The sequence below is a fragment of the Ictidomys tridecemlineatus genome, chromosome 10 (assembly GCF_052094955.1).
Source record: "Ictidomys tridecemlineatus isolate mIctTri1 chromosome 10, mIctTri1.hap1, whole genome shotgun sequence".
NCBI lineage: Eukaryota > Metazoa > Chordata > Mammalia > Rodentia > Sciuridae > Ictidomys > Ictidomys tridecemlineatus.
Window position 1 is genome coordinate 85,934,235 of NC_135486.1, and position 27,107 is coordinate 85,961,341.

Genomic DNA, 27,107 nt, shown 5'->3' on the forward strand with positions numbered 1-27,107 from the left:
TACCTCAAGATTTCTTCAAGCTGGATAGAAACTTAGCTTATGAGTCAAGTGTGTTTCTAACATTACCTACAGTTTGAATTGCATCAATCTTTTCTTTGCCTTTCTGTCCTTTGTCGTTGTTGTCCTGGGAAATGCACACAGGGCCTTGGGCATGCTAGGCACACGCTTTACCACTAACCTACACCCTCAGCCCCAAGCTGCATAAATATTTTCTAATAAAATTAAAATTTTCCTTGGATAATACTCAGGTTCAAAAAGGAGAAATGAACTCTTTAATGCATAAACATATAAAATAAGTATATTTGTCAAGGTTCTGAAAGGTAGTAACTTATCTGCAAGTTAGCTGAGATATAAAATGGAGTTTATAGGGAAGATTCTTGATTATCTTATCAAGTGAAGTTTAAAAATAAAAAGGCAGTAATGGAATTCTAGAACAAGAGGAGTTAGTGGTAAGAACCCTTCTGCATGCTTCTCCCCATAGTTTGCTATTTTCTGTATAGTAACTTCGTTTTTCCTAACCTCTTCCTTCATGTGTCAGGAAACATTACTGCAGATGTTTTCTTAATTTAACATCTTTGGTTGATAGCATTGCTTACAGTTTGAACATGTCTGATTGGCTTACATCAGGTTTTACTGTCATATCTTGGAGTAATCAATCAATCTATCAACAGAACTGAGAATGATGGAGTTCTATCAACAATAATTACAACAATTGCAATAATAATAATAATATCCTATCATATTGATTAAAATTTTGTGGCCAATTAATGGGAAATTTAATTCAACTTGGCTTAAATGTGAAACAGTGATTTACTGGCTTTCATTCCTGGAAAACCTCAAAGTTGAGTCCATTGTAGTCTGCTCAATCTGCTGTTAAGTTGTGGCATCAAATATTCTAATGCTTCTGTTTTCACACTGTGCTGCTCCAGTGTGAGTCTCCCCTTAACACTGGCTCCTCTATGGCTGTAGTGTAGATGTCCTCACAGTAGGGATGTGTCCTTATCCACAACCAGGAAGAAAAATGACATGAATCCAGAGGTATGCTGAAGTTAAGTGGTACCTGTACGATCTCCCAAGCGTCAATATTCTGTATTTAATTATCTCGTGTTGATAGCTTGAAATTGGCTGTGATGGGAGTATTTTTACCATAGAAACTGGCAAATGCTATAATTCAGGAATTATTTTTCTGTGTCAGAGTTATTTCTTATATTTACCAATGTACTACTTCCTTCTTTTCAGATTCCAAAGAAGGCTCTTGAGATTGATGCATATTGGGTTGGCTTAGGTCACATGACCACCCTTGGGCCAAGGTCTATGGCCAGGGGACCTGAAATTATAAAGTAAATATGTATCATAATTTCCCCAATTTATATAACAAAGGTTTTCACTAAATAGGCAGTCAGATTTCATAGTCCATTATGATATGTGCTCATCATATAGAATGTATTGATGTAGTTTGGGTCATTTTCAATGGGGAATTTGTAAATAAGTGAAGTTTTCATATGGGTAAGGGGGTATTAAATGTATGTTTCAATTAGCAACGACATGAATTAAAAGAATTGTTACAGGCTGGGAGCAGTGGCGCACGCCTGAAATCCCAGCGACTTGGGAGGCTAAGCTAGGAGGATCACAAGTTCAAAGCTAGCCTCAGCAAAACTGAGGCACTAAGCAACTCAGTGAGACCCTGTCTCCAAATAAAATACAAAAAACAGGACTGGGGATGTGGTTCAGAGGTTGAGTGTCTCTGAGTGCAATTCCTGGTACCTCCCCACTACCAAAAAAAAAAATTGTTACTTTTTGTCAATGAAAATGCAAAAAGTATTCTACATCATTGGTCATTAGTCATCAGAACAATGTAAACTAGACATTATGGTGAGGCACCATTTCACATACCCCAGACTATATCAAAAAGGAAAAACTATATCAAATTCATGCAGAGCAATGAGAAGTCTCTTGCTTTCCTGGTAAGAATGTACACTTACATAACCACTTTGAATAATCAGTTGGCAGTTTCCTATAAAATTAAATACATGCCTAATTTATGATCTAGGAATTTCACTCCTAGACAATAACCCAGGAGAAATATGTTGATATCAAGAATAATTAATAATTAAGAAATGGATAAAGGATCTGAATAGACATTTCTTCAATGAAGATACACAAATGGACAATAAGCACATGAAAAGATGCTTGGTATCATTAGCACAGAAAAATGCAAATAAAAGCCATCATCAGCTACTACTTCATGCCCATTAGGATGGCGATAATAAAAGTCAACATTAATAAGTGTTGGCAAGAATGGGGATAAAATGGAATCCTTGTGCATTGTGGGTGTGGTTATAAAAATGCTTTAGCCACTCAGGAAAACAGAATGGCAGGACCTCAAAATATTAAACATGGAGTTTTCCTCTGATCCAGGAATTCTTCTCCTAGTTATATACTGAGGAGAATTGAAGACTTATTGGTGCTCATCAAATGATAAATAAATTTTTAAACTGTGGCATTGCCATATGAGGAAATATTATTCAGCTGTGGAAAGGAATGAAGTTCTGATATATGCTATACCATGGATGAACCTCAGAAACATTATGTTAAGTAAAAGAACTAATCTCCAAAGGTCACAGTATATGATTCTGTTTATGTGAAATGTCCAGAATAGACAAATCTAGAGACATAGAAAGTAGATTAATAGTTGCCCAGAGAAAGTGGAGAAGATGGATGAGGACTGCCAGTGGTACAGGTTTGCAAATGAATGGTGACAATGTGGAACTGGGAAGATGGTCAAATACCCAAAGTGCTGTGGGAGTGAGAATTGGTGACACCTTTTCAAAGGACCAACTGATAAACCTGGAGAAGAATCTTACCTTAGTCCCATTAAGTCAAGCTCCAAGCATTTAGTGTAATGAAACAATAAGAAGCTTCCTCAAATATTTTTGTATAAGAATGTTTGTATTGACAATAATTTTAGTCATGAAAATGGGGAGAAGATAGGATTTATCAACAATAGGGTGAATGTAGAATGGCACATCTACATGTTGGAATTTGATGTGTGCATTAATAAAATGTTTTCCAGGACTACCTAATCATAGAGAGTATGTGATGCTATGTTATTTTTGTTAATAAAAACTAGGTTACGAAAGATTGTGCTCTGTAAGATTCCAACTAATGTTTTAATAGTATATAATCACCTGTAAAAAGGAGTATAGTAGTAGGACACATCTTCTTAATTTCTTGTGTGTGCTATTTAAGATTTTCTTAGAAAAGTCTAGAGAATATGTTTGTTTTATGATTTGTTTTTTGAAAACAAGACAATGATAAGTGTTCTTACAATCATGAAAGCCTTAAGCTAATATGGTTGCTTTGAATGTTGAAGGTGGCTGTTCAATAAATATTAAGAAATTTCTAACCATCTCTCTGTGGTGTGGGAGTCTCTTATCTCCACACAAGCTTTGGGCCAAGTTCTCCTCAGTAGCGCTATAGACATTTGGGGCAGGTAGTTTTTGTTGTAGCAAGAAGACTGGGTGTAGAATGGTCCTGTGCTTTGCAGCATATCTAGCAACGTCCCTGTCTTCTACCCCACCCTCTAGTGTGGCAGCAAAAATATCTTTAGTTATAACAAGTATCCCCTGGGAGACAGAAGTGTCCCCAGCTTCTAATCACAGAATTGAAGGAGCCATTTCATAACGGAAGAAAATCCAGAATTGTTTCAGGGAATTCATCCATTGCACAGTTCTGTCTGGTTGTGCCTGCCTCTCCGTTTTGTATACAGGGTAAATATCATTTCCTCAGGAAACAAAGTTCAACATTGACATACCAAAATATCTCTTGGTTCTCATGTTAATTTCCTAACAGTTGCATGAATTATCACAGTATTCTTTTTTTTTCTAGGGGGTGAGTGCCAGGGATTGAATTCAGGAGCACTCGACCACTGAGCCACATCCCCAGCCCTATTTTATATTTTATTTAGAGACAGGGTCTCACTGATGTGCTTAATGCCTCATCATTGCTGAGGCTGATTTTGAACTTGTGATCCTCCTGCCTCAGCCTGCCAAACTGCTAGGATTATAGACATGCAGCACACGCCCAGCAAGGTTTCATTTTGATGTTTACAGCATTGATTGTGTGGTTTCTGCTCTTCTTTTTTTTTCAAGTCCTTGCTTATTTATTGTAAATCTTGTTTTTATAAATTTAACATAAACCACTATTCAAGGTAACACCTGGAAATAGATATTTTATTCATTGTTTAGTATATGTTCTTAATAAAAATTCTAAGGAGTAGAATTACTAGACCAAATTATTTCATTTTAATGATTTTTTTTTTTAAGACAGGGATCTCACTATATTGCCCTGGCAGGCCTCCAACTCCTGGAATTTTTTTTTAATTTGTTCTAATTAGTTAAACATGACATTAAAATGCATTTGGATACATTATACACAAAAGGAGCACATCTTCTCATTGCTCTAGCTGTACATGTTGCAGAGTCATGTTGGTTGTGAGTCGTGTCATCATACATGTACATTCTGATCTTCATGCTGGTTGTTCCTTGCTCTGCACAGCTCGCTCAGCCATCACCGGGAGCTGTGAGAATGATGGCCTGCACATTGTCAGAGGTCGAAGTCTCTCCTCCACATCTGTTGCCACCGTGTGTGGTGATGAGACCTTGGATCCTATCACCCTGACTGGTCCCATGCTGCTGAACTTCTACTCCAACGCACACACCCCGGACCTGGGATTCAAGCTTTCCTACAGGAAACTCTGTGAGTAACCACAGTGATGTAGTTTGAAATTTTCTGCTTTTCTTGAGTAATTTACACAAGGAGTTTTCATTGTAATTCACACATCACCAACTCGAAGATTCAGAGACATGAAGGGAAAAACTCACAAATGAGGCATGTGGGAGAAAGTACTTAGACTTCTTTTCTTAAAAAAAGAGACTTTTGTGAACTTTGGCTAGACCTACTCTTTGAAAATCAGATGCATAATTGGAATCTACTTTGTAATGTAAGTTAAAATGAATGTTCTTGCTATTTTTTTTTGTATATTACATAAAGATGCCTCTTGGCCTGAATTATCCTGAATTATTCAGACGCCTAATTTATTCCTCAAGTCGCTTTGTTACAATGAAAAATAATATAAATCTAGAGGAAATAGAAGAGAATATCTTTATGATCTTCTGATAGGAAGAAAAGAATATTTAAACAATATACAAAATGCACAAGCCCTATGGGACAAGCTTGATATATTCAACTCTGTTAAAATTTACAATTTGTCTGTAACAAAGGCAAAGCGAAAAAAGGACACAGACTGGGTAATGAATGCCTTTGTAGCTACCAAGAAAATGATAGTATTTTTCTGTTTCAAATGGTCTTTTCCCCTTCTTCTGGGCGAGTCTACTGACTCCATTTTTCTCATAGCACCTCTATTTCAGTGAAATGGGCACATAAAACTCATAAAACCTTTCCTGGCTTTGTTCTGTCTTTGCCTGATCCAATCTATTGCTAAAGGTAGAAAGTTCAATATTGCTTCCCTTCAAATCAATTTCTGTCCCATCCACAGAGAAGACTAAACATGTCTAATTACCATGAAAAGGGCCTGCATTTTTCTTTGACACTAGTTTCTATCTGAATCCTGAGCCCCAACATTTGTAAAGTAGATTCTGCATGGCTTTGGAGGTCTGTTGGCACCCACCAAACAGAACTGGGCAGTTAATATTTCTTCCCTTACTGTCTTGGTGCATAAAGAGAAGGATTCTTTTGGTACAACCTCTGCTTTGGAGAGTTAAACCTCTTGCTTCATATTCTTCCACTCTTTAATCCCTCATTTTTCATGAAGCATGGTAGGCACGTTTCAATATATCTAGTCTAGAAGGCTCACTCTGAGAGCGTTGCTGATGCTGACTTCAAATCTCAACAGTGTATGAAAATGGAAGGGATTTAAGTTTTGGTAAACTTTCCAAGACCACATAACCAAATGAAATAGAGGAATTGCTACCCAGATCTGACATTTAATTCTCTGCAGATGTACCCAGAGGTCCGAGCACCAGAATACTTTGAGGTATACAGAGAAGAGCTTTCCCTGAAAGTGGGCTCGGTCAAGGCAAAACAATAAATATATAAAAACTTCAAATGCCAGCCCGAGTTTGTTTCTCATTTCTAAGAGAAATAGGTGGAGCACGCCCATTGATAGTGTATGCTCCATGGAAACATCATCAAAATGCACTAATCTCATGATTATTTTGAATCATGAAGTAAATAACCAAAGCCTTTCTCACTGTGATGAGAGGGTAGCATTTGCCATCATTAGCTGGCACTGTCTGATCCCTCTTATGTGAAAGCCAAAGCAAAAATAATGTGTTTTTAAAGAAGTTTTGTTATATTCCTAGGGCTGCTGTTTTATTGTTTTGTGGGTGTAACTAAGGGATTTGGGCTATGAATTGCTGGGGTCAGAGTGAGGAACAGCCCTTCCTTCCTCATGCTTATTAAGGATAAACAATATGAATTTGAGCAAGCAGAGTCTTTACCAATCTCACACCTAAATACAAATAAAGAAGACTTGAGAGCTACACAGTTGACCTAGAGGAAAATAAACAGGAGAGTTCCAAAACTGGTTTCTAGTACTTTACCTTATAATATCCATAACAGGAAGACTTGTATCTGTATCATTTAAGATTTCTAGATTGCAGTCCTTCCCAGATCTCGATGGCCGGAGCTTGTCTTGGGTTCTACCTGCCTTTCCTAAACTTCCAGTTATCACTGTCTCTTCCCTCTGTCAGTCTGTCCGTTAAACAGAGGAAAGGGACAGTTATGCCCCAACACGTGAAATGTTATTTCTCTGACCGTTAATTTGACTCAGACTTACACCTTTCCAAAATGTGCCTTAAAATATTCTTCCCTGTCTTTCCTTCCTGTCTCCTGTTTTTCTTTCCAGTGGGGAAAAAAAAATCAGAATCATTTGTAACCACAATGAAGGGGTATTAATCTATCTTAAGAAAAATGAGTATGAGCTCTCCTATGGAAAAATGTGCCATCATATAGAAAAACTTAAAATTATTTTTCCATGCTTAAGTAGTACGTGTGTTCTCTACGTGTTTCTTGCCTTCTGTTGCAGCCTGTGGAGGAACGTTCAACTCTACCGGGGTCATCAGGAGTCCTTTCTACTTGTATTCCGACTACCCCAACAATCTCTACTGTGTGTACAACATCACTGTGAGAAACAACAGAGTGGTTCTGCTCAAGTACGTGGAATGGATTTTTGTTTATTTTGCTTTTGGTATTGAGGATTGAACCCAGGGGTGCTTAAACACTGAGCCACATCCCCAGCCCATTTTTGTATTTTATTTAGAGACAGAGTCTCGCTGAGTTGCTTAGGGACTCACTAAATTGCCCAGGCTGGCTTTGAACTGGAAGTCCTCCTGGCTCAGTCATCTGAGCTGTTGGGATTACAGGTGTGTGCCACCTTCCTGACCAGATTTGCTTCTTTTTTAAGAAAATACTTTTTGCTTTATTCACACATACAAAACAAACAAACAAACACACACTCACTCACACACACACACACACACACACACACACACACACAAAACCACCACCCTATTCCTTTACTGATAGCACTGATTGACCACAGTGGTCCATAAGGAAATCAAGAAGAAGGAAGAGTGAGGTTCCCATATGATAGCAAAACAGTTGACATCTGTTGGGAATTTGTGATACATGACAAACTTTATTAACACTTTCTTTTATTGTCTTATTTTATTCTTAAAACAGTCAGAAGGTAGATGTATCTCACATTTCTCTCACAGTGAGAAAACAGAGGCTCAGAAGGATCACATAATTTTCCCAAAGTATTGAAGAGTCACCTTCTGAGTCCATGTCCTGTTTTCCCCGCAAGATCATATCCTTAATGTTTCCCTCTGCTGTCTCTCAAAGATCAATTTTCTAACTGCTAAGAAATTTTTTGTTATTTATGACTCAAAATACCTCCAAACTTGCACTGTAAGAGATGCATATGTGATTCGTCAATTATTCCTCTGATGAGAGCAGGCCATATAGCCCACTGTTCTCCAGAAGGATGAGGTTCAAGACTGCTTCCACCACATATAGTATATTTCTAGCACTTGTGGTTTACAGTCCCTGGTAGGAAACTCGAAAGTTGGTCTTTTACAGGATTTTCCACCTAAAAGCCTGACAGGCTGGGATGACACCTGCCTGCCTCCTCCCTATTTGTCTGTGATCGCTTTCTGCCCTAGGAAGTGTGGGTGGAGACCTTGGACAGTAAGGCAGGTCTCACCAAGCTCACTGTGGCTTCTGTATGAGTCAGTAAGTGCTCTACAGACTTAACCTTGAAGAAAAGGGCAGATCACACCTGGTACTATTTATAAGGAACTTGTGCCTCAGGGGCCCAAAGTCTTTAAGTCTTAGGGATAAAAAAAAAAAAAAAATACAAAACCAAACACAGGGCCAGAAGCCAGGATTCCTGAGTAGAGGTTACATGCCCAGGAGCAAAAGCACAAAGGATAGCTCTTCCCACTGCCGCTGTTTCTTACACGTGCAAGATTATTGTCTTCATCAGTTCAGGCTGCTATCCCCAAACACCATAAACTGAGTGCTTAAAACAACACAAATTTTTATACTTTTGGAGACTGGGAAATCCAAGATCAAGGCAGTTTCAGCATTGGGTGAGGGTCACTTTTTGCCTATTAGAAGATTCCTTCTTGCTGTGTCCTTAGTGGTAGAAGAAGTGAGGGTCTCTCTTGGGCTTCTTTTATAAAGGCACCAAATCCCTTTCTTGAAGGCACTGCTCCATGACCTAACCACCTCCCAAATCTCCACTTCCTAATACCATTACTCTGGGGATGAGGATTTCAACATAGGAATTTGAGGGATATAAACCTTCAGACATTGGTTGATAGATATATCAACTCATTAGATATGACACCTATGATATACATATAAATGTACATATATATATATATTTTTTTTCTAGTTGGATCCTGGGGTTCACTGTAGTCATAGTTCACATCTGCATTTTTGGAAATATATTTATTTATTATTTAAAAAACCTACATTCTGTGAAAGATTTTATTCTGAGTGCCATGAGGATAGACACATTAGTGAAACATAAATACACCTACCTTGGTTCTAAAAAGATGCTGGCCACATAAGATTTCTTGTCAATTGGTTTTTCCTGATATCCTCTGAGAAAGTGATACAAAATAAAAGCCAAAATAGATTTGAGATCCCTTGGAAACTCAGAATTTATCTTTCTTTGTGGATTCTTATTTTGGAAAATAATTGTGTTGTCTATAGAGAATAAAAACAAGTCTAGGGTGGTTGGAAATGGTCTTTCCATTGTTCTGCCTGGTCTTTTTTTGACAAAAACATTAAATATCATATGAAGCAAAAGAAAATCAAGAATTTTTTCATCCTAATCTTTTATCTTCAGTCTGAAACCATTCAACCAACCAACATGTTTTAGGAAAATAAAAAAAAAAAAAACATTGATTTTTTTTTTTTTTTACTTAAGGTTCTTAAAAGGAAGTACTTATTCATTAGGTATTTTTAAAAATTATTCCATATTATGGTGTTATTTATTAATGCTGCTAGCAAATAATAATAATAATAATGATGATGATGGGAAGGCAGAACAACCTACAGAAACAAGGACAGGATACCAAATAATTTAAACAAATTTTAAAAACTAAGCCATCATAATCCTACCACAAAATCCTGAAGTAATTCCAGTTGGAAGCCTTGCTTGTTTGGAACTCTGAAAATAGTTACTCAAAATGATTAAGCAAAGGCCTAGGTTAAAGCATTGTGAAGGCCTTAAGGAAATGTTAGGACTACATACATAAGGAGAGGTTAGAAGAAGTAACAAACGGGCTGGGGCTGTAGCTCAGTTGATAGAGTGCTTGCCTTGCATGCACAAAGCCCTGGGTTCAATCCCCAGCACCATTAAATAAATAAATAAATAACAACCCCAAGGCATACCAGGGAAGCCATCTCGACTCATTAGGTTTATTTCTCCTTTGTACAAGTGTGGCCAGCATGGCCTAGCAAGGAGGCTCTGCTTACCATGGAAGATTTCATTTCTACATCTGCTTCCATGATCATCACTGGGAAGGCAATGTATCAAAACTAGTAATAGTGTTAAAAAGTTCTTCCCTAAGGTAATAGGTATTACTCATGTTTACATTTCCATGGTCAAAGCAAGCCCTCTAGACACAGCAGACCTCGGTGTGTATGTCTAAGGGCAGCTGTACCAGGTGTCAGGAAGGCAGAGCAGGACTATCTGGGCAAGTTCCAGTGACAACCACCATGATTCTAAATATGAAATCATAATTAGGGCAATTAAATGAGACCCCCCCCAAATTTAGTTTATTCTTTTCTACCATAAATTTTATATTTTTATGTCTTTTATGAGAAACAATTATTTCGTATCTGCTTTTTTGAAATCATCATCATAATTTCATTTTATTGAGCATCTACTGTCTATCAGATGCTATAGATTGTTTTTTACATATTGTTGTATTTAACTTTACTGTAAACTCCATTTTAAAAGGAGGAAACAAAGACTGAGAACAAGAATGAAGCTGATTCTAAAACCTACATTTCTTCGATTCTAGAATGTTCACATACTTTCAAGAAGTAAAGAATAGGAAAATAGTACCACTTTATTTTAAAAACTACTCAGAGAAGAGTAAATCCCATGCTCCTAGTGAGACTAAAAACACTTCCAACTGGAGTGATAAATATTATTGGTTCAACTTATTAAAACATGATCTCATATGGATTTAAATATGTCCTAGGCTATCAACTCTTTGAATGTAACACTGTATCTTACTCATCTTTTAAGTTCCCAGCTCCTATCATAGTTTTTGGCATATCCTAGTTACTCAAAAAAATCTGGTTAAACTTTTTGAAGTAGTGTTTTATTTATAAAATTTCCTACCAAGTGAAGCCCAGGCATTGTGCTATTAGTTTTTGGGGTGTGTGTGTGTGTGTGTGTGTGTGTGTGTGTGTGTGTGTGAAGGACTAAAGATACAATTTAATGGGCATCTGACAGAGAACATGAGCATTAACAAGGTTTGTTGCACAGGTTTGGAGATTTTAACGTGGCTCTGTCCGCCTTCTGCTCTCACGACTACCTGGCGGTGTATGATGGTCCCAACATGAGCGATCCCCTTCTTGGAAAATTCTGCGGTTCCAAGCTCCCCCCAATTGTTAAGAGCAGCAATAACAGCATGGTCCTGGTATTTAAGACAGATTCTGTTCAAACAGCAAGAGGCTGGAGGGCAGTTTTCCAGGCGACATTAGGTAAGGATTTTGGAAGTGTTAATCTTTTTCATGACTCCTACTGTTCTACTTTAATTATTAGTTTTTTCCTTTATAACTGCATTTAAGAGTAGAGGACTATCTTGCATACATCTTGGTTTTAAAAATTATGTATGAAGTCTTTGGGTTAAAAAAATTCCAACATAAAAAAGAAAGAAAAAATACAAAGAAAAAATATAAAAAAAGAACAAAAATAAAAACAACAACAACAAAAAAATCATTAAACCCATTTACCTCTCCCACAGGCAAAGGCAGATCTGCCTACCTAACCAACCTCCAAAGAGACCCAAACTTCATCTTATCAACTTCAGAAAGAGTGAAAGTTGAACTTAAAGATAGGCAAGAGCCAGGCCAAGAAGGAGGTCCCCAGGGACCACACCAACTTTACCCCTAAAATGGGGAAGAGTCTTGGAGGATTTTAAGTGTTCACCTCATAGCCAGACCTGATTATCCAAACAAAACAAAACAAAAAAAAGGCTTGAAGGCCCTACAACCTGAGAAGGAAGAAGCTTCTCACAGAAATTCTAATGGAAAATAGCTGAGACTTAAACCAACTCTCGTGGAACTAGAGGCAGAGGACAGGGTGAAACTCTTAAGAGATTCTGAGAAGGGAGACCACAGCAGAAGTACAGCATTTGGAACCTGGTGATATGTTACATCAGGATGTGGGAGTTGGAGTCAGATCTTACGGGTGATTTATACACTGTTGGTAATTTTAACTAAGTTTAGGGGGCTATGTCATTTATTTTGGTGCATTTGGGATTGAGGGCCTGTCAGATATCTAAATGCAGGGATCAAGGACCAAGTTGATGCTTGAGAAGCAATTTGGATTTCAGAGAGTGGCCTTGAAAATATCAGGAGGTGGCAGGTAAAGCTAGGTAAAGGTAAATTGAAAATAACACCCCAGTTTATTGTCACTGCAGGTGAGACAATTATCTATATAAATTTGGCCTAGAAGTTCAAATCATTTAAAATCAAAGGTAATCAGTTCTCTGTTTATTTATACTAATTACACCTAGGCATAATTTCTGTGTGACTCTGGAAAGTGTTTTGACTCTTCCACTTGATTATTAATATGATTAGTGTTCTGGAACTAAAGAGCTCCCTGGATTTCCCCGTGCTCTTTTGTATAATAATAATCCTGACTCACTTTTCCAAATCTCTCTCTCTCTCTCTCTCTCTCTCTCTCTCTCTACTGGGGATTGAACCTAGGGACACTTAACCACTAAGCCACATCCCCAGTCCTTTTTATGTTTTATTTTGAGACAAGGTCTCAAAATAAGTTGCTTAGAGCCTTGCTAAATTGCTGAGGCTGATTTTGAACTTTCGATCCTCCTACCTCAGCCTCCCAAGCCACTGGGATTGTAGGCACATGCCACGGCGCCCAGCGCAACTCTTTCTCTTTACCCCAAGATGTGAGTAACCTTCACCTCTCTGATACAAAAACAGATTACCTAAAACTTCTTTACATTTGAACAGTTCATTTGTTTTGTGCTTCCTAAAGGAAGGAGTTAGACATTTGTGTTTGAAAAGCATCCCCCTAAAACTGCAGATGTCTTTGTATCAGAGAAAATCACTTTGCTGCCTAGCCTCCCTAACTGTGTCGGCAGTAACCAGAGAGCAAGTCTCAGGGACAGAAGAAGAGTGTTGTCTTCATTGAGTGGTGTAAGAGAAGTGATTAATTTCTTTTGGAGTTATCTGGTGCTGAAGAGCTCACATATTCTTGCCTTGAGCCCAGTCTTTAAAACCGAATGGCGGTGCACGTTTGCATTTGCTGTGCATCCTGCTTTCAAGTTGTTTTTTTTTTCCCTCATCTGTGCTCACATGGCCATTGAAATACCCACCTGGAAGCTCTGCACACTGCTGTCACAGGCACGAAGCCCCCCACGTTAGCCAGGGCTCTCAGGCCTCATTAAATGACCATGTCTTTCTGAGCTACAAAGAAGACTTTCTAAACTGAATGATTTTACTGAACTGAAGTAACACAGAAGCAAAAAAAAAAAAAAAAAAGTACACTGTCAGGGACATTGTTCCTGCATGAGTCACAGAACACTTTGAGTAAATTACTGTTTGCCTCTGATCTCAGAGAAAAGGTTGAAGTGGAGAGAGAGCAGAAAGGGGATTTCATTACTTGCTAGCACTGTGCTGCCATTGTATTTCATGAGAACTTTTACCTCTCTGTCATCTGTGTGAATGCCATCGGCTGCTAGGAGATATTTAAGAAATGATTTTAGCTAATCTTTAAAGATAAATTTTTAACCTAAGTATTATAACTTCGTATTAAGTCCTACAAAGCCTCAAAATCCACATAAGAGGTTTATTATTTTAAAGAACTTTTCATTCTTGTTGGTTATATGAAGAAATGGGAATCAGCAACAAAAACAGCTTTAATTCTAGGGTTTATATAATCTTTTAGTTACAGATATGGATTTCAGAAAAGTTAGACGTGGCTAATAGGGTATTAGCCCTCCTCCTTGAACTCATCCGTTTAAAACCACCCGGGCTTTCTTGTAAGGAAAGGGAAAGCAACTTTGTGAACGAGACAGTGCATTTTCCCAAGGCTCTCAGTTCACCTAGGAAGGAACATCCTCAGTGCATAAATAATGGATGTGGAGAGGAGACCATTGGAGTCTGTAACATTTCCCTTTAGCTATATCTTGACTAAAGCCCTAAGTGGAGACTCATAGCTTGGCTGTTTAGATTATATACTTGGCAATAATTTATGTACATCTGCCTTAATTTTCCAGAAGTCAGAAAAGAGCCCAGGTTATATAATTATGTGATTATTGCACAAAGTTCTCCTTGATGTTTGTTATATTTGTGTAGTAATGGGTCAGAGTGAATTGGTGGAAATAGCCCCTCATTGCTAATTGCTACATGTGTGTTGATTAAAATGCCTTGGAATTTCTGTTAGAATGGAATTTTTGTTAGAGCCTTTGTGTGGGATATGAAGTAAGGAGAAAGCAAAGCAAGGAAGGCTGAGGAGCTAACATCTATCTGTAATACAAATTCGCCTTCCCAAATTTCCTGTGCATTTCAACACTACATGGATGATTGATCCTGAATGACTGATAACCAGAAAAAATGATCATACTGGGCTTCAAGGATCTGTGAAACTTGAAATGACCTATAATTTGAGCATTTTTCTGGACCACGTGCATAGCTTTCATCAACTGTTCAGACTCTGGTTTCACAAAGTTTAAAAAGCCATTGGTTCTTTGGGTTTGGCTGAAGTGGGTGGGCTGTGCAGGGCAGAACTGACACTTACAAACACCCTTTAATCTAGCAACCTCTGCTAGATTAGCTTCAGCTTCTCCTTTACCATCAAAGTTTGCTTCAGCCATGACTCTGCTCTGTGTGTCACAGACAAAGCACTTGGCACTTGTGGGATATGATCGATCACGATCACGTCCATTCTTTCTTACTGGGCTGCTCTCATAACCAAAGCGTTGCTCAGCGGGTCTTTTCATGGCACACTAGGCACATTATACACTGACCTTCTAGATATGATATGAGACTGGGGATTTTAAACTCATGTGTTTACTGGGTAGCACCATTGTCGTTTCTTTCTTTCTTTCTTTCTTTTCTTTTCTTTTTTTTTCTGAAACAGTACATTCTGTACCACTTCAGTGGAACTTCAGAACTCACCTAGGAATTTAGCACAAGTAGGCTCTGAGTCATTTAAGTCAGTGAATTGCCCAGGAGAGTAAGGAGCGCCCCCTGCAGGATAACACATCATAGAAGGACAAGGCCCTGTCCTTGAAGAAGACAGCAATATAGGGACAAGAGACATCAGTGGTTGGGAACAGGACACAGGGCTCATAGTTCCCTCAGCCACAGCCCAACTGTGTCCTTTTACCATGTTTGAAAGATTTTTCCTGAATGTTAAGGTAACAAGTAAGGCCACTGTCTTGCTTCACCAGGGGCATTTGTCATATGAAGAATGAATCAGGTGGCATGAGGGTCAGACTCTGAACCTTTGCTATGATAAAGAAAAAAATATCAAAACACATGTCTAACAAGGACACACTGACTCATTGTCCAACAAAAATAGAAATATAGCCTGATGGGAAGAGCTATAGATCAGGCCATGATCCAGTTGATGCGTTATGATACCCCTGGTGAGATGACATTAGGAAAGTCCTACAACATTTCTGAGCTCAATTTTTATCCACTAAAAAAGTCAATCTGAAATATTACCTGTTTCTATTTTTTTTTTTGAGATAGAAAGCTAATTCCTGTAAAGCACCTTAGCTGTCAAAAAGGAAGATAACATATTAGAAAGTAATGGTCCTAAATATCTGTAAGACTCCAACCTGCTCCCACCCCACCCACCCCGGCTAGAGAGTGGCTGAAGGGTGGCAATGGAAGGAGTCAACATACTCAACAGCAGCTCTTCAAACTGAGTGATTTTTTTATTCCTTCATACCCACCTTGCACTGACATCTAATTATAAAGTCCTCAAGTACGTTTTACAACTTGAATCTGAAATCAAAAGCTAAATTCTAATTAAATCCTAAGACCTTGCAGAGGCCTAGCACATAATTTTTACTTCAACAGTACTGACTGTATGAATGAATTAAAGAATAAAAGCATAATTTATGCCCGATCCAAAATTATATTTTATTATGAGACATATAACATGTATTATGTATTATATTAGATTCAACTCATTCTCAAAATTCAATGTGGTTGATATAGTTGAGCTCTTACTCAGGGAGGTAAATGGAATCACTTTGTCCAGTGTTACAAACAGTGGACCCGGCTCAACATTTGGGTCAGGTATGTTTGGTGACCTGATTTTTGAGGTGGGCAGGGGTATTGGGGATTGAACTCAGGGGCACTCAACCACTGAATCACATCCCCAGCCTTGTTTTGTACTTTATTTAGACACAGAGTCTCACTGAGTTGCTTAGCACCTTGCCTTTGCTGAGGCTGGCTTTGAACTCATGATCCTTGTGCCTCAGCCTCCTGAGCCTCTAGGATTATAGGTGTGCACCACTGCACCCGCTAGAGTCTGGACTTTTACTTGTTACCTTAACATTCAGGAAATATCTTTCAAACATGGTAAAGGACACAGTTGGGGGTATTGAGAGGAAGTTGAGGAAATTGAAAAATGGTTTGCTTATAAATGAGAATAGATAAAGAAGGGAGAAAAAATGCTGAGGATAGTCAGGGGCCACAAAGGAAAATAGTCTCAACAAATGGAGAAAAATCGAAAATATCAACTCCAGGCTTCTGCTTCTGTTCTATTTAACTTTCACAGTTGTGGTACTAAGTTTAACCTTTGAGGGACATTCTGAAATTGTGCAGCTAAACAATAAAAGAATAAGGCATAACATATTCAATGACATTTAAAATACATGTTTGTGTGTCTCTGGGTGCCTCTTGGCAGTCTGATGTAAGCTGCTAATCTACATGACTTTTTGAAGTACAAGAGCAATAAAATAGTTGAATTATCAGTTGAATAATTTGATAAACCACTGCTCACATACCTCTTAGTTTAGCAATAATGTGGGTATTGCTCAAAAGCAACCAGGGAATGTTATTTGTCTGGTTCCTTAATGTCATTTTCTCCCTCTTAACGAAGTCTGAGAATGAGATGAGCTGAAAGTCTAAACCCATTTATAGAAAACTAGACTAAGCTTATTTCCGCCCTTTCTAAGCCTGGTAACTTTCACTGTTGATTAGACTTCCCTAGGGGGATGATGCCAAAGACGAGGTTATCTGCAGGTTATTCTTTGTGGGTTTTATTGAAAAGAATTTTTTGCTTGGCTTAGAATGTGGGAATGGGATAAAGAAAATACCAAATGTGTAGTTCACCAAAGCCTTACAAAAGCAAGTAACCTAGAGTTAGGTGCCAGATCAGCAAGAAGAAAGGAAAGGTTTTTAATAAACATATTCCAATATCAGAGTCTGTGTCCCTCAGAATGACCAGATTGCTTCAAGACCAGGACTTGAAGGACAAGGCTGTCCTTGGGAAAATAAACCAGATGGTACAGTGGAGACCAAGCTAAGATAAAATTGAGTTACTAGTGGAATATAAGATAACACTTGAAAAATACTCAGTAACAAGAGCTGGGGAGGAAACATTCTGCATGACCTAAGCCACACAGCCCTCCCCAAATGAAACCCACTCCTGTCTCAGATAACTAGATGTTTGGGGTTAAATTATTCATAACCATAGATTTCCTATAATAACCATCACCTTGGTTCAGATTGGTTTATCACTGATGTAGCGTTCCCAGGAACCTAAAAGCAAAATATAGTCAGTCAGCAATAAAAATCTTCAAATATCCTTTGGACACAAATGAATCATTTAAGTATAACCATATTAGTGTTATGGATCTGTGTTCTTCCCTTTGTTCTAATACCGGGAAAGTCTGCTAACTTTGTGTGGTGGCTTATGTTCTGCTCACTCGCAAGTGAAGACTTGTCACAAAATCCCAGGACATGATGATAATGATGGCCTGTCCCCAAGCATCTACTCCAGATGTAGCCCACGCTGCCTTCCATAGACTTACCTCATCTAAGCCTCACAACTACCCCAGGAGAAAGGAATTACCCCATTTGACAAAGGAGGAAATAATAATTGAGGAGATTAAGTAATTTGTTTGTGGTCAAAGGATTTGTAAGAGGTAAAGCCAAGCTTTACTAGTTTGGACTGTCTCCCTGACACGCTTTTCCTAATCAGGCTACATGGCCTCTGTGGCATTTGATAAAAATACCCAGGGAGGGACAGACATCCTAGGGATGAGCTTCCTGAAAGACAGTAACAGCTTCCCTTTGCTTTGGGGTAGAGCTGCTTCGGTCTCTCACTGGATACTGCTGGCTTTCTCCTCACAGGATGCCTATCTGTACCATCCTGAATAGTATATTTAGTATGAATAGTATATGTAGTAATATACTGACATTTAGTAACATACTATACTGTATAAATATTGCATATGACTGTAGCAGTTGTTATGTTTCTTCCTTTCTATAGGAAAGGAGAAAATATTTTACATAAACCATACCCTTTATTAATATAATATAGAATAATTGTATATTTATACTACATTTTATATTTATAATGCAAATAGTTTATAACCTTAATATCCATTTATATTCATATTAATATATTATGTACTATATTTTGTAGTATATGAAGGCTTATGATATATTTGATTCTTTATTAAATATTTATAAAATAATAAGTAGTATAAATATAATTTATGTTGTAACATTATAAATATATGTTTATAAATAGTATACACACACTATCATATATTAGAAACCCATTATCTTTTTGGTGTCAGTGGCAGACCAATGAGACATCTGTCCTTGTTGGCTTTTGGTAGCATAGTGGTAAAGAGCTCAGCTATGGGGAGTATAATTACTTTGAAATATAAAGGTAATAAACCTATAACAAAAGATCTGAAACTCAAAATTATGGCCTCCAACTTAGCAAATTTCCTTAACCATGGGATTCTTACAAAAGAAAAAAATTTAGAATTTTTTTTTTTATGGTGTAACCCTGATTGGTATGCTGGTCATGATGTTCAGTGTATAGATTGGGGTACTAAGTTGCAAAGAAATTAAGTTCCTTGTCAAGGTCACTTAGCAAATGTTGAGAAATGGGAAAATAATTCCTGCCACTGTTAAATATATATATATATACATATATATAATTATATGTATGATAAAATATTATATATAATTATGTATGATATAATTATATATAATATACAGTATATATAATATTTTTATTATTAAATAAATAATAATGAAAGAATAAAAGTTGAAATATCAATAGTACAAGGCACAAACTAATACATGAATGACAATAAAACAATTCCATTATTATTTAAAAGTTATTGGATACTTGGTTTTATTTTATAAATTTTACCTCTTACATATTGCAACCTATTTTATGATGACTAAATAGTGCATTACTGTTATCCCTGCTATCTCTTAACAGAACATTTTCAAAACTTGTGGTAACTTTTTTCCTGACATTAGTTTGTCTTCAACTTTGAGGACTGTTTTCTCTGCATATAGAATTCTAGTTTGGCATTTCTTTTTATTCAGCACTTCAAGATGCTTTCCATTGTCATGTGGCTTCCATTATTTGGGTTAGGAGAACTTTGTACTCTTGCCTGGTTATCCCTTTGTAGAGGACTGTACTCCATGATGAGCTCTTGCTGCCGTGGTTGTTTAGTTATACTTTGGATATTCTGAAAGGTGTGCAAGAACATCTCATTGTGGTTTTGGTTTGTGTTGCCCTAGAGATGAGCAATTGTCATTTGCTTTCATGACATCCACACATCTTCTTTAACACAATATCTCTTTATGTCTTTTTTCCATTTATAACTGAACCATTTGCTTTTCCACCTTTGATTTTGGGGAATTCTCTATATAGTAGTCTCAATGATAGTCCCTTTCAGGTATGTAGTTTGTACATATTTTGCCCCAGTCTATACTTTGTCTTTGCATCCACTCAAATGAGTCTTTCATAGAACAAAAGTTTTTAATTTTGAGGCAGTCCAATTTATGAGTTTTTCTTCTATGGATTAGGTTTTTTGATATCAAGCCTAAGAATTTTTCTTCCTTCTTTGAGGTTCTGAACTGTTTTTTGCTATTTTCCATTTTAATGGTTTTATATTTTTTAGTTTGTGTCTCTGATTTATTTGCTTAAAGTCTGAGGTTTAGGTTGAAGTTAATTTCTTTGCCTCTGGATGTCCAATTGTTCTAGTATCATTAGTTGAAAATACTTTTTCCTATTGAATTGCTTTAGCACTTTGATAAAAAATCAGATGACATACGTGTGTGGTCTATTTCTGGGTTTTCTATTCCTTTTGTTGATCTATGAGCCTAACTCTCCACGACTATCATATTGTCTAGTTTACTATGCCTACACAGTAAGCCTTATATAAGGTATAGTAATTCTTTACAGATTATTTTTCTTTGTCAAAACTATTTTATTTAGCTAAAGGTCATTCCATATAAAGTTAAAATAAGTATTTGTTTGTTTACAGCTAAACCTTGCTGGGTTTTGATAGGAGTTGCATATATCTGTGCATCATTTTGGGAACAATCAATATATCTAATCCATGAATAGATATGTCTCTCAATTTATTTAGTTCTTCTTCTATTTATTTTATCATTTTGGAATTGTTGACACATATATCCTATACATGTTTCATTAACTTTTGTTATGAGTTAAATATGAGGTATCCCCCCAAAACTCCCATGTGAATGCAGAAATATTTAGAAATGAAGTGATTATTATGAGAAGTAATAACCTAATCTGTCCATTCTAAAAGGCTGCTGTGCTAGGTGGTAACTCTGGGTCAGTGGAGTGTGGCGGGTGGTGGTGGGTCCTTGGGAGAGTTCCCTGGAAGGGTTCATCTTCCCTGAGACCCCTCCACCTCACATTCTCTCTGCTTCCCATCTGTAATGAGCTGAGCAGCTATCTTCCGCCATAACGTTCTCCCTCACCTTGAACCCAAAGCAATGGAGTCATCCAACCAAGGCCTGAACCTCCGAAACCGTGAGTCCTCAATAATTTTTTCCTCCTCTAAATTGGACTTTATGGCTATTTTGATCACAGAGATGAAAAATTAATATAATTGATATATGTTTTTCAATTTTGGCTTCCACTTGTTCATTACTAGTATATAGAAATATTATTGATTTTTATGTAATATATCCGGAGTTTTTGCTGAGCTTGTTTTTCATAGTTGTAAGGACGTTTCTGTATATTCCTTGGAATTTTTTTACATAGATAATAATGACACCTGCAAATGGTACCAGTTTTATTTCTTCCTATCCCTTCTGTATATTATTTTTTCCTTGCCTAATATTGGCAAAAATTCTAATAATATGCTGACTCAAAGTGATAAGAAAGAAATATACTTACTTTATTCCTGATCTTAAGGGGAAAGACTTTAGTTTTCCACATCTAAGTGTGCTATTAGCTGTAAGTTTTTGTACATGCTCTTTATTTAGTTGAGAAATTTCCCTTCTATTCCAGTTTGCTGAGTTTATTATAAATGTCTGCTGGATTCTGTCAACTCTTTTTCCAACATTAATTGACATGATCATATCATTTTGCTTCATCATTTTTTAAGGTTCAAAGTTGGAAAGAATGGTTCCCATGAAATTCCCTGGGACCAATGATGCATACATAAAATATTTTTAGCGATATCTGAATAATGCAAAATCAATTCGAAGGTAATGATAAAATCCTCCGTTTCCTAAGTTTTTTTACGCAGATGTTCCTCAATTTTCAATGGGCTATGTTCCAAAAATCCATTGTAAGTTGAATATATTGTAGGTTAAAAATACATTTAGCATACCCCCCAACTTACTGAACAACAGAGCTCAGCAAGAAGTAAACTGTGGAGTATTGGCTGTTCACCTTCATGGTCAAGTGGCTCACTGTTGTTGCCCAGCATTGTGAGAGAGCATTGCATCTATGTCACTAGCCCAAGAAAATATGAGAATTCAAAATTCTACTGTATTTAAGTACAGTTTCTACTGAACATGTATAATTTTCACTCTATATTCAAGTTAAAAACAGTAATAAGTTGAACCATTTTAAATTGTGGACCTGTACTTTATACTGCTCTTTTTCTGTTGACTATATCTACTGATTAGCTGTTGAAGTTACCTTTCATTTAGTAAGTTGTCTTTCTTTTAGTATTTTAGCAGTATTCTTCCCAAATATGACCAGAGTCAATATACGTTCCAAATTGCATTAGGCTGTGTCTCAAATTAGGCTATCTAAACTGCAATATATTATTGAGTAAAGTTACTAAACACAAACCCAAGAAACAACTCATGTTACAAAGACTATTAAGATATTTTTTCTTGCATGATATAAATATTATCCCAGAAATATTGTGCACACTTGAGAGCAGGGAGTAAAATAATAAATTCTGTTTCTTTTGAGAGAAAAACAAGTTCAGCTGAATACTAGTTGATTTTTAAATTGAATTTACTGCTTTGGAACTATTGTATACCACAACTTTGAAAGTCTCAGTAAGGTTTATTCAAAACAAGGATTATAAAGATCCAGCCCTGCATCTCTATGGTTGAGATGACACTCTCAGGCTGTGCTGCCATTTCCCTCCGGCCCTGGCCTTGAGTGCGTTTCTATTATGCTTTTTGTGCTTTGCTGCTATATATTTAGACGATGGCCCAGAATCATAGATATTGCTGGAAAACAGCAAAGTGCCTGAAGCCAGGCTCATGTTTATCTGTAAGTCCAGCTAGCCATCAGCCACCTAAGTACTAGTTGTCCAGAGACAGAGATGCTATCTAAAAGACCTCAATAAATGTCAGCCGCATGCAGCATCAGCCACAAAAATGTCAGCTCTTCAAATAGGTGACTACTTAAAATTGTAGCTTACTCCACTAAAGCCTCCAAGGTGTTTTCTCTTAGATAGAACTATTTCTTTCTTTATCAGATTGATCTTTGTTTGTACTTCACTCTGAGGTTTAATCATTGGAGGAAAATAATTTAGGATTCTCTTACTGATTTTTAATTAAGTAGATCTGGACCTGAATCTCACTTCTTCTCCTAGGTTTATATTTCCAGTAGTTTTGTAGCCAAAACATTTTTTATTTTCCTCTAAAGAAATAGCTCTTTTGAGTGACATATTTGCTCTTTGGGAAGATCAGAGTGAGATTTGGTCTGGGAACAGGGTATATTGTCAGAGGGGCTCTGTCACAACCTGACTAATGAAGCAGATGCTGGTGGATGAGCATTGTCTGCCTGGTAGAAAGATGTGCAATGATGAGGAAGATGATGGATTTATGACACTAAGTACATCAAGGTTAAGATGCATTATACCAGTAAAAAGAGGTAATTTCAGAATATCAATAAAGAGTGCTTGCCTGGCATGCACAAGGCCCTAGGTTCAGTACCCAATACCAAGAAGAAATAAAGGAGGAGTAAGAAAAAAAGGAAAGAAAAGAACAAAATAGCAGTACAGTTAATACGTGTGTGTGTGTGTGTGTGTTTATTTTACGTACCAGACTCTTTTTCATAGTCACAGAGTTCTATATTATCCTGCTATCATTGAAATACAAAAATAGTAACATGGCAGCAGCACTTTTGGGTGAAGCAGCCTCCTTTTGTTAGTATTGATCTTTATGTTTCCCAAAAGACACATACACTTGAATTTCCATTTTGCTGTAGGAGGAGCAGACGCATGGAACAGCTGCGCCATGTTTAGATACTAATGTAGGGAAATCAGTGATTACCATTGCTAGCATCACGTGAACACCACTTCACTTGTATAATATTGTTTTGACTTCGATTATTTGACTATTTTGGCCAGAATTGTCTGATGATGATGCTAATTTTCCATCTTTATTCTGTGTGTATAGTTTATGAATTAAGCAATGTGCTACATTATAATTTGATAACTCTGACAAGCCATTTGTCTGTGTACTGGTTGACCCTTCTCATCCAAAAGCTATTGGCTTACAATAAAAGTGTTTATTTTTATCACATACGGGTCTGCAGAGTAGCTTGCCTGCCTCGGTTTCAGTCTGTCTGCTAGCCATGCATGGCTGTAATTTTCAGACTGGGTTCAGGTCTGCTTCACATGAATCCACTTTCACTTCGGACCAGCAGTTAGCAGGGTCAGGTCTTTTAGTGGATCATAGAAGCACAAAATGCCTTGCAAAAAAAAAAAAAAAAAAAATGATAAGCCCGCGTAAGTCCTCTGCCTCCATCGTGACCACTAACAGTCATTGTCTAAAGCAAGTCATATGACAAAGGCTGGTGTGGAGAGGTCAGAAAAAATGAACTTTGTCCTTTCTGGAACACTGCAAGCAGGAAGACTAAACATGGAGGCACTGAAGAATTAGAAAGAGGCCAATTTGCTACTCAGTCCATTACGGTGCTTGCCAACAATTTAAGGACCCTTGATCTGAGATTCTGTGGAATGAGGCTGTGTCTACCTTATGACATAATTTTAATTATCACTGTGACCAAGTATGATTATCATACTGACCTTATTAACTTGTTGGCATCAACTAATAAACAAGTAGTAATAAAATCTATAGCTTGAACTTCTAGAAAACAAGACTTGGTTTTTAAAGTTGATAGGCTAATAAAATAGAGTATATAAACCTCTCACTCTGTCTTGTCCCTTGTGACCTCTAGCTCACACTGTGGCAACATCCTCTTAACTGGTCTCGCCTCTTCCAGTCCCTTTCCCTTACATGTAAAATACTGCTACAGATTAATTTTTAGATCAAACTTGACTAGAAAGTATATTCTGTTCCTAATACTCTCCTGATAAACATTTCAAGTGGATCTCCATTATCCACAGAATAAAGTCTGAAGGCCAAATTCCATGATGGGGCATTCGAGACCCTCTGTGGAATAACTGATCCTCATGTCTTAATCCTCGTCCTCATTTTTATTCTTCATGTTTTTTTATTGTTTTCTCAGACAAAATTATGCCTTCCTATGCATAAAATATAAATTCTTATCCATTTAACCTTTGGACCTATGAACATTTCAGCCTGGAATTGCTGATCTCAATCCTTTTCCCACCTAATCTTTTTCTACTTATCCTTAAAATCAAATGTTACCTCCTCCTTGGAATATTCTAGATCCACATAGCCTGAAATAACTTCTCTCTTTCTCCAAAACTACAAGTTTTTGCCTGCTTCTCTAAAGACATAGATTACTCTCTACATTACATCATTATTATTTCCTTGGTTGTCAATTCTAATGGACTAACATTAATCTTTTTCCACTTCAATCCTATACATACTTACTTGAATATGAAAAAATATTTAATAAATAAATAAACTCACCATTTTATTATACCTAAAGTAATTGTTCTGCTATGCATGCCAATAAGCTTCAATGGTTTCCTTAAGTACAGTCTATGATGGAATAAAAGCTGTTTAAATTCCAGTTCTTTCAGTAGTTCACAGGCATGGTTCCAAAATAGTAGTGCAGCTACATTTATTACTTAGCTTTCAGAGTAATTTTTGTGAGTGAATACTGTATGTGTATATTTCAATGACTGGACCTTTTAACTCTAGAAAATGTGTGACTGTGAAAATATTCTACAGTTTTAACTGACTTAGAAGCTTTGGAGAGGGCAACCTGACCTATTGAAGAATGCACCTATGCTGAAAGTAACTCCGTACATTTGCCCTCCTTTGGATTTGTGATCAGGATGGAGGAGGGCCGCCATTGTTAATATTTCCTGCCAAGATCCAAGTACAAAATCTTAGTGCACCCTAATGTTGAAAACAATCCCTTCAGTGTTATCAGATGAGTAACTGGAATGAGAGATAGAAGGCCAACACAATGAAATTTAACTTTGGAATTGGTAATGACCTATATCTGTGTAGTTTACAAGCTTTATGGGTGTTCCTTTGAGCACCAACTTAATCTCCATTCCTACTATGACTGTTTTGAGTTCAGTACATTGTGTTAGTGACAGTTCCATCACTGTGGCTAGAATACCTGCACAAGAATAACCTAGAGGAGGAAGAGTTTATTTGGGGCTCAGGGTTTCAGAGGTTCAGTCCATGGTCAGATGACTCCATTGCTCTGGGTCTGAGACAAAATGGAGCATTGTGACTGTGGAGTGTGGCAGAGGAAAGCTGCTCACCTTATGGGTGCCACCAAGCATAGAGAGAAAGTAAGAGGGGAAGAGAACAGGGTGTTGAGGGAAGCCAGGGAGTCAAGATATAATCCCCAAGGACATTCCCCCAGTGACCCACCTCCTCCAGCCATACCCTACCCACCCACTGTGACCATCAAGGACTGTAGACCTTTTAAATCATGAATCTATCAAATGAATTAATCACTGATTATATTACAGCTATCATAAACGAGTCCTTTCATTTCCTGCTTTAACACAGGAGCTCTAGGGTCAGGGAGACACCTCATATCCAAACCTCAACATTCTTCCCCATTGTTTCCTTTAAAATTGTAAGCTTTTCCTGCATCATATCTGAGGTACTTTCTTAGGTTGTGGAGTGGACAAAACTAAATCCAATATTCCAAAGATGTTGTTCTATATGTTTCTCTAATAGGTGGTTTAGTCATCTTTAGAGTGTTCTTTCTCTGTCTTTTGTATTTTTATTCTGTTAGAAAATTTTTATTTCAAAGTAGACAATTTTTCCCTAGTTGAAGTTCTTCTTCTTCTTCAGCTTTCTCTTTGTCCCTGATTTGGGGAAAAAAAAATCACATATAGTGTATGGTTTAGGGGCTGTGGGTGTAGCTCAGTTGGTAGAGTTAGTAGAGTGCTTGCCTAGCATGCACAAGGCCCTGGGTTCAATCCCTAGTACCAGCACCAAAAAAAAAAAAAAAAAAAAAAAAAAAAGGTAGAGTGTGGTTTAATGTTTAATAGAACCTAGACTATAGTGTGAAATGCTTCTCAGCCTCTTTTTATTAGACTCTTTGAATAAAAAAATTTGTTGAGATCCAGTTATCTTGGGGTGTTGAGTAAACCTTCATAAATTCAGTTTTGTGTCTTGCAGTATTCATAAAAGTGGAACATAAAAATAAAATATGTTCATATTCTCCACCAGTTTTATTGTGCAAAATACTTGATTTTGTACAAAATTGGATTTTTCAAGGTTGGGAAATGCTTCAATAAATCACACAAGAGTACCAAAACTGTACATAGAAACAAATGTGGTTAATCACTCTTCTAGGTAACCATATCCCCTTGATAAGGAGGTGACTCGGGGTCTATGGTGGGAGTGGAGAGAGAAGAAAGTAGAGAAATGAACCAGGCAAG

General features: G+C 37.1%; 1 protein-coding gene across 1 annotated transcript in view; it reads left to right on the plus strand.

The window, feature by feature from the left end:
• The window catches only part of Cubn (cubilin), a 268,053-nt gene that overhangs the window by 215,897 nt on the left and 25,049 nt on the right, over positions 1-27,107 (plus strand). Inside the window, exons 57-59 of the mRNA XM_078023361.1 lie at positions 4,558-4,758; positions 7,109-7,235; positions 11,099-11,316. Of these exons, the coding sequence (XP_077879487.1) occupies positions 4,558-4,758; positions 7,109-7,235; positions 11,099-11,316 (546 nt within the window). The remainder of the gene's footprint in view (positions 1-4,557; positions 4,759-7,108; positions 7,236-11,098; positions 11,317-27,107) is intronic.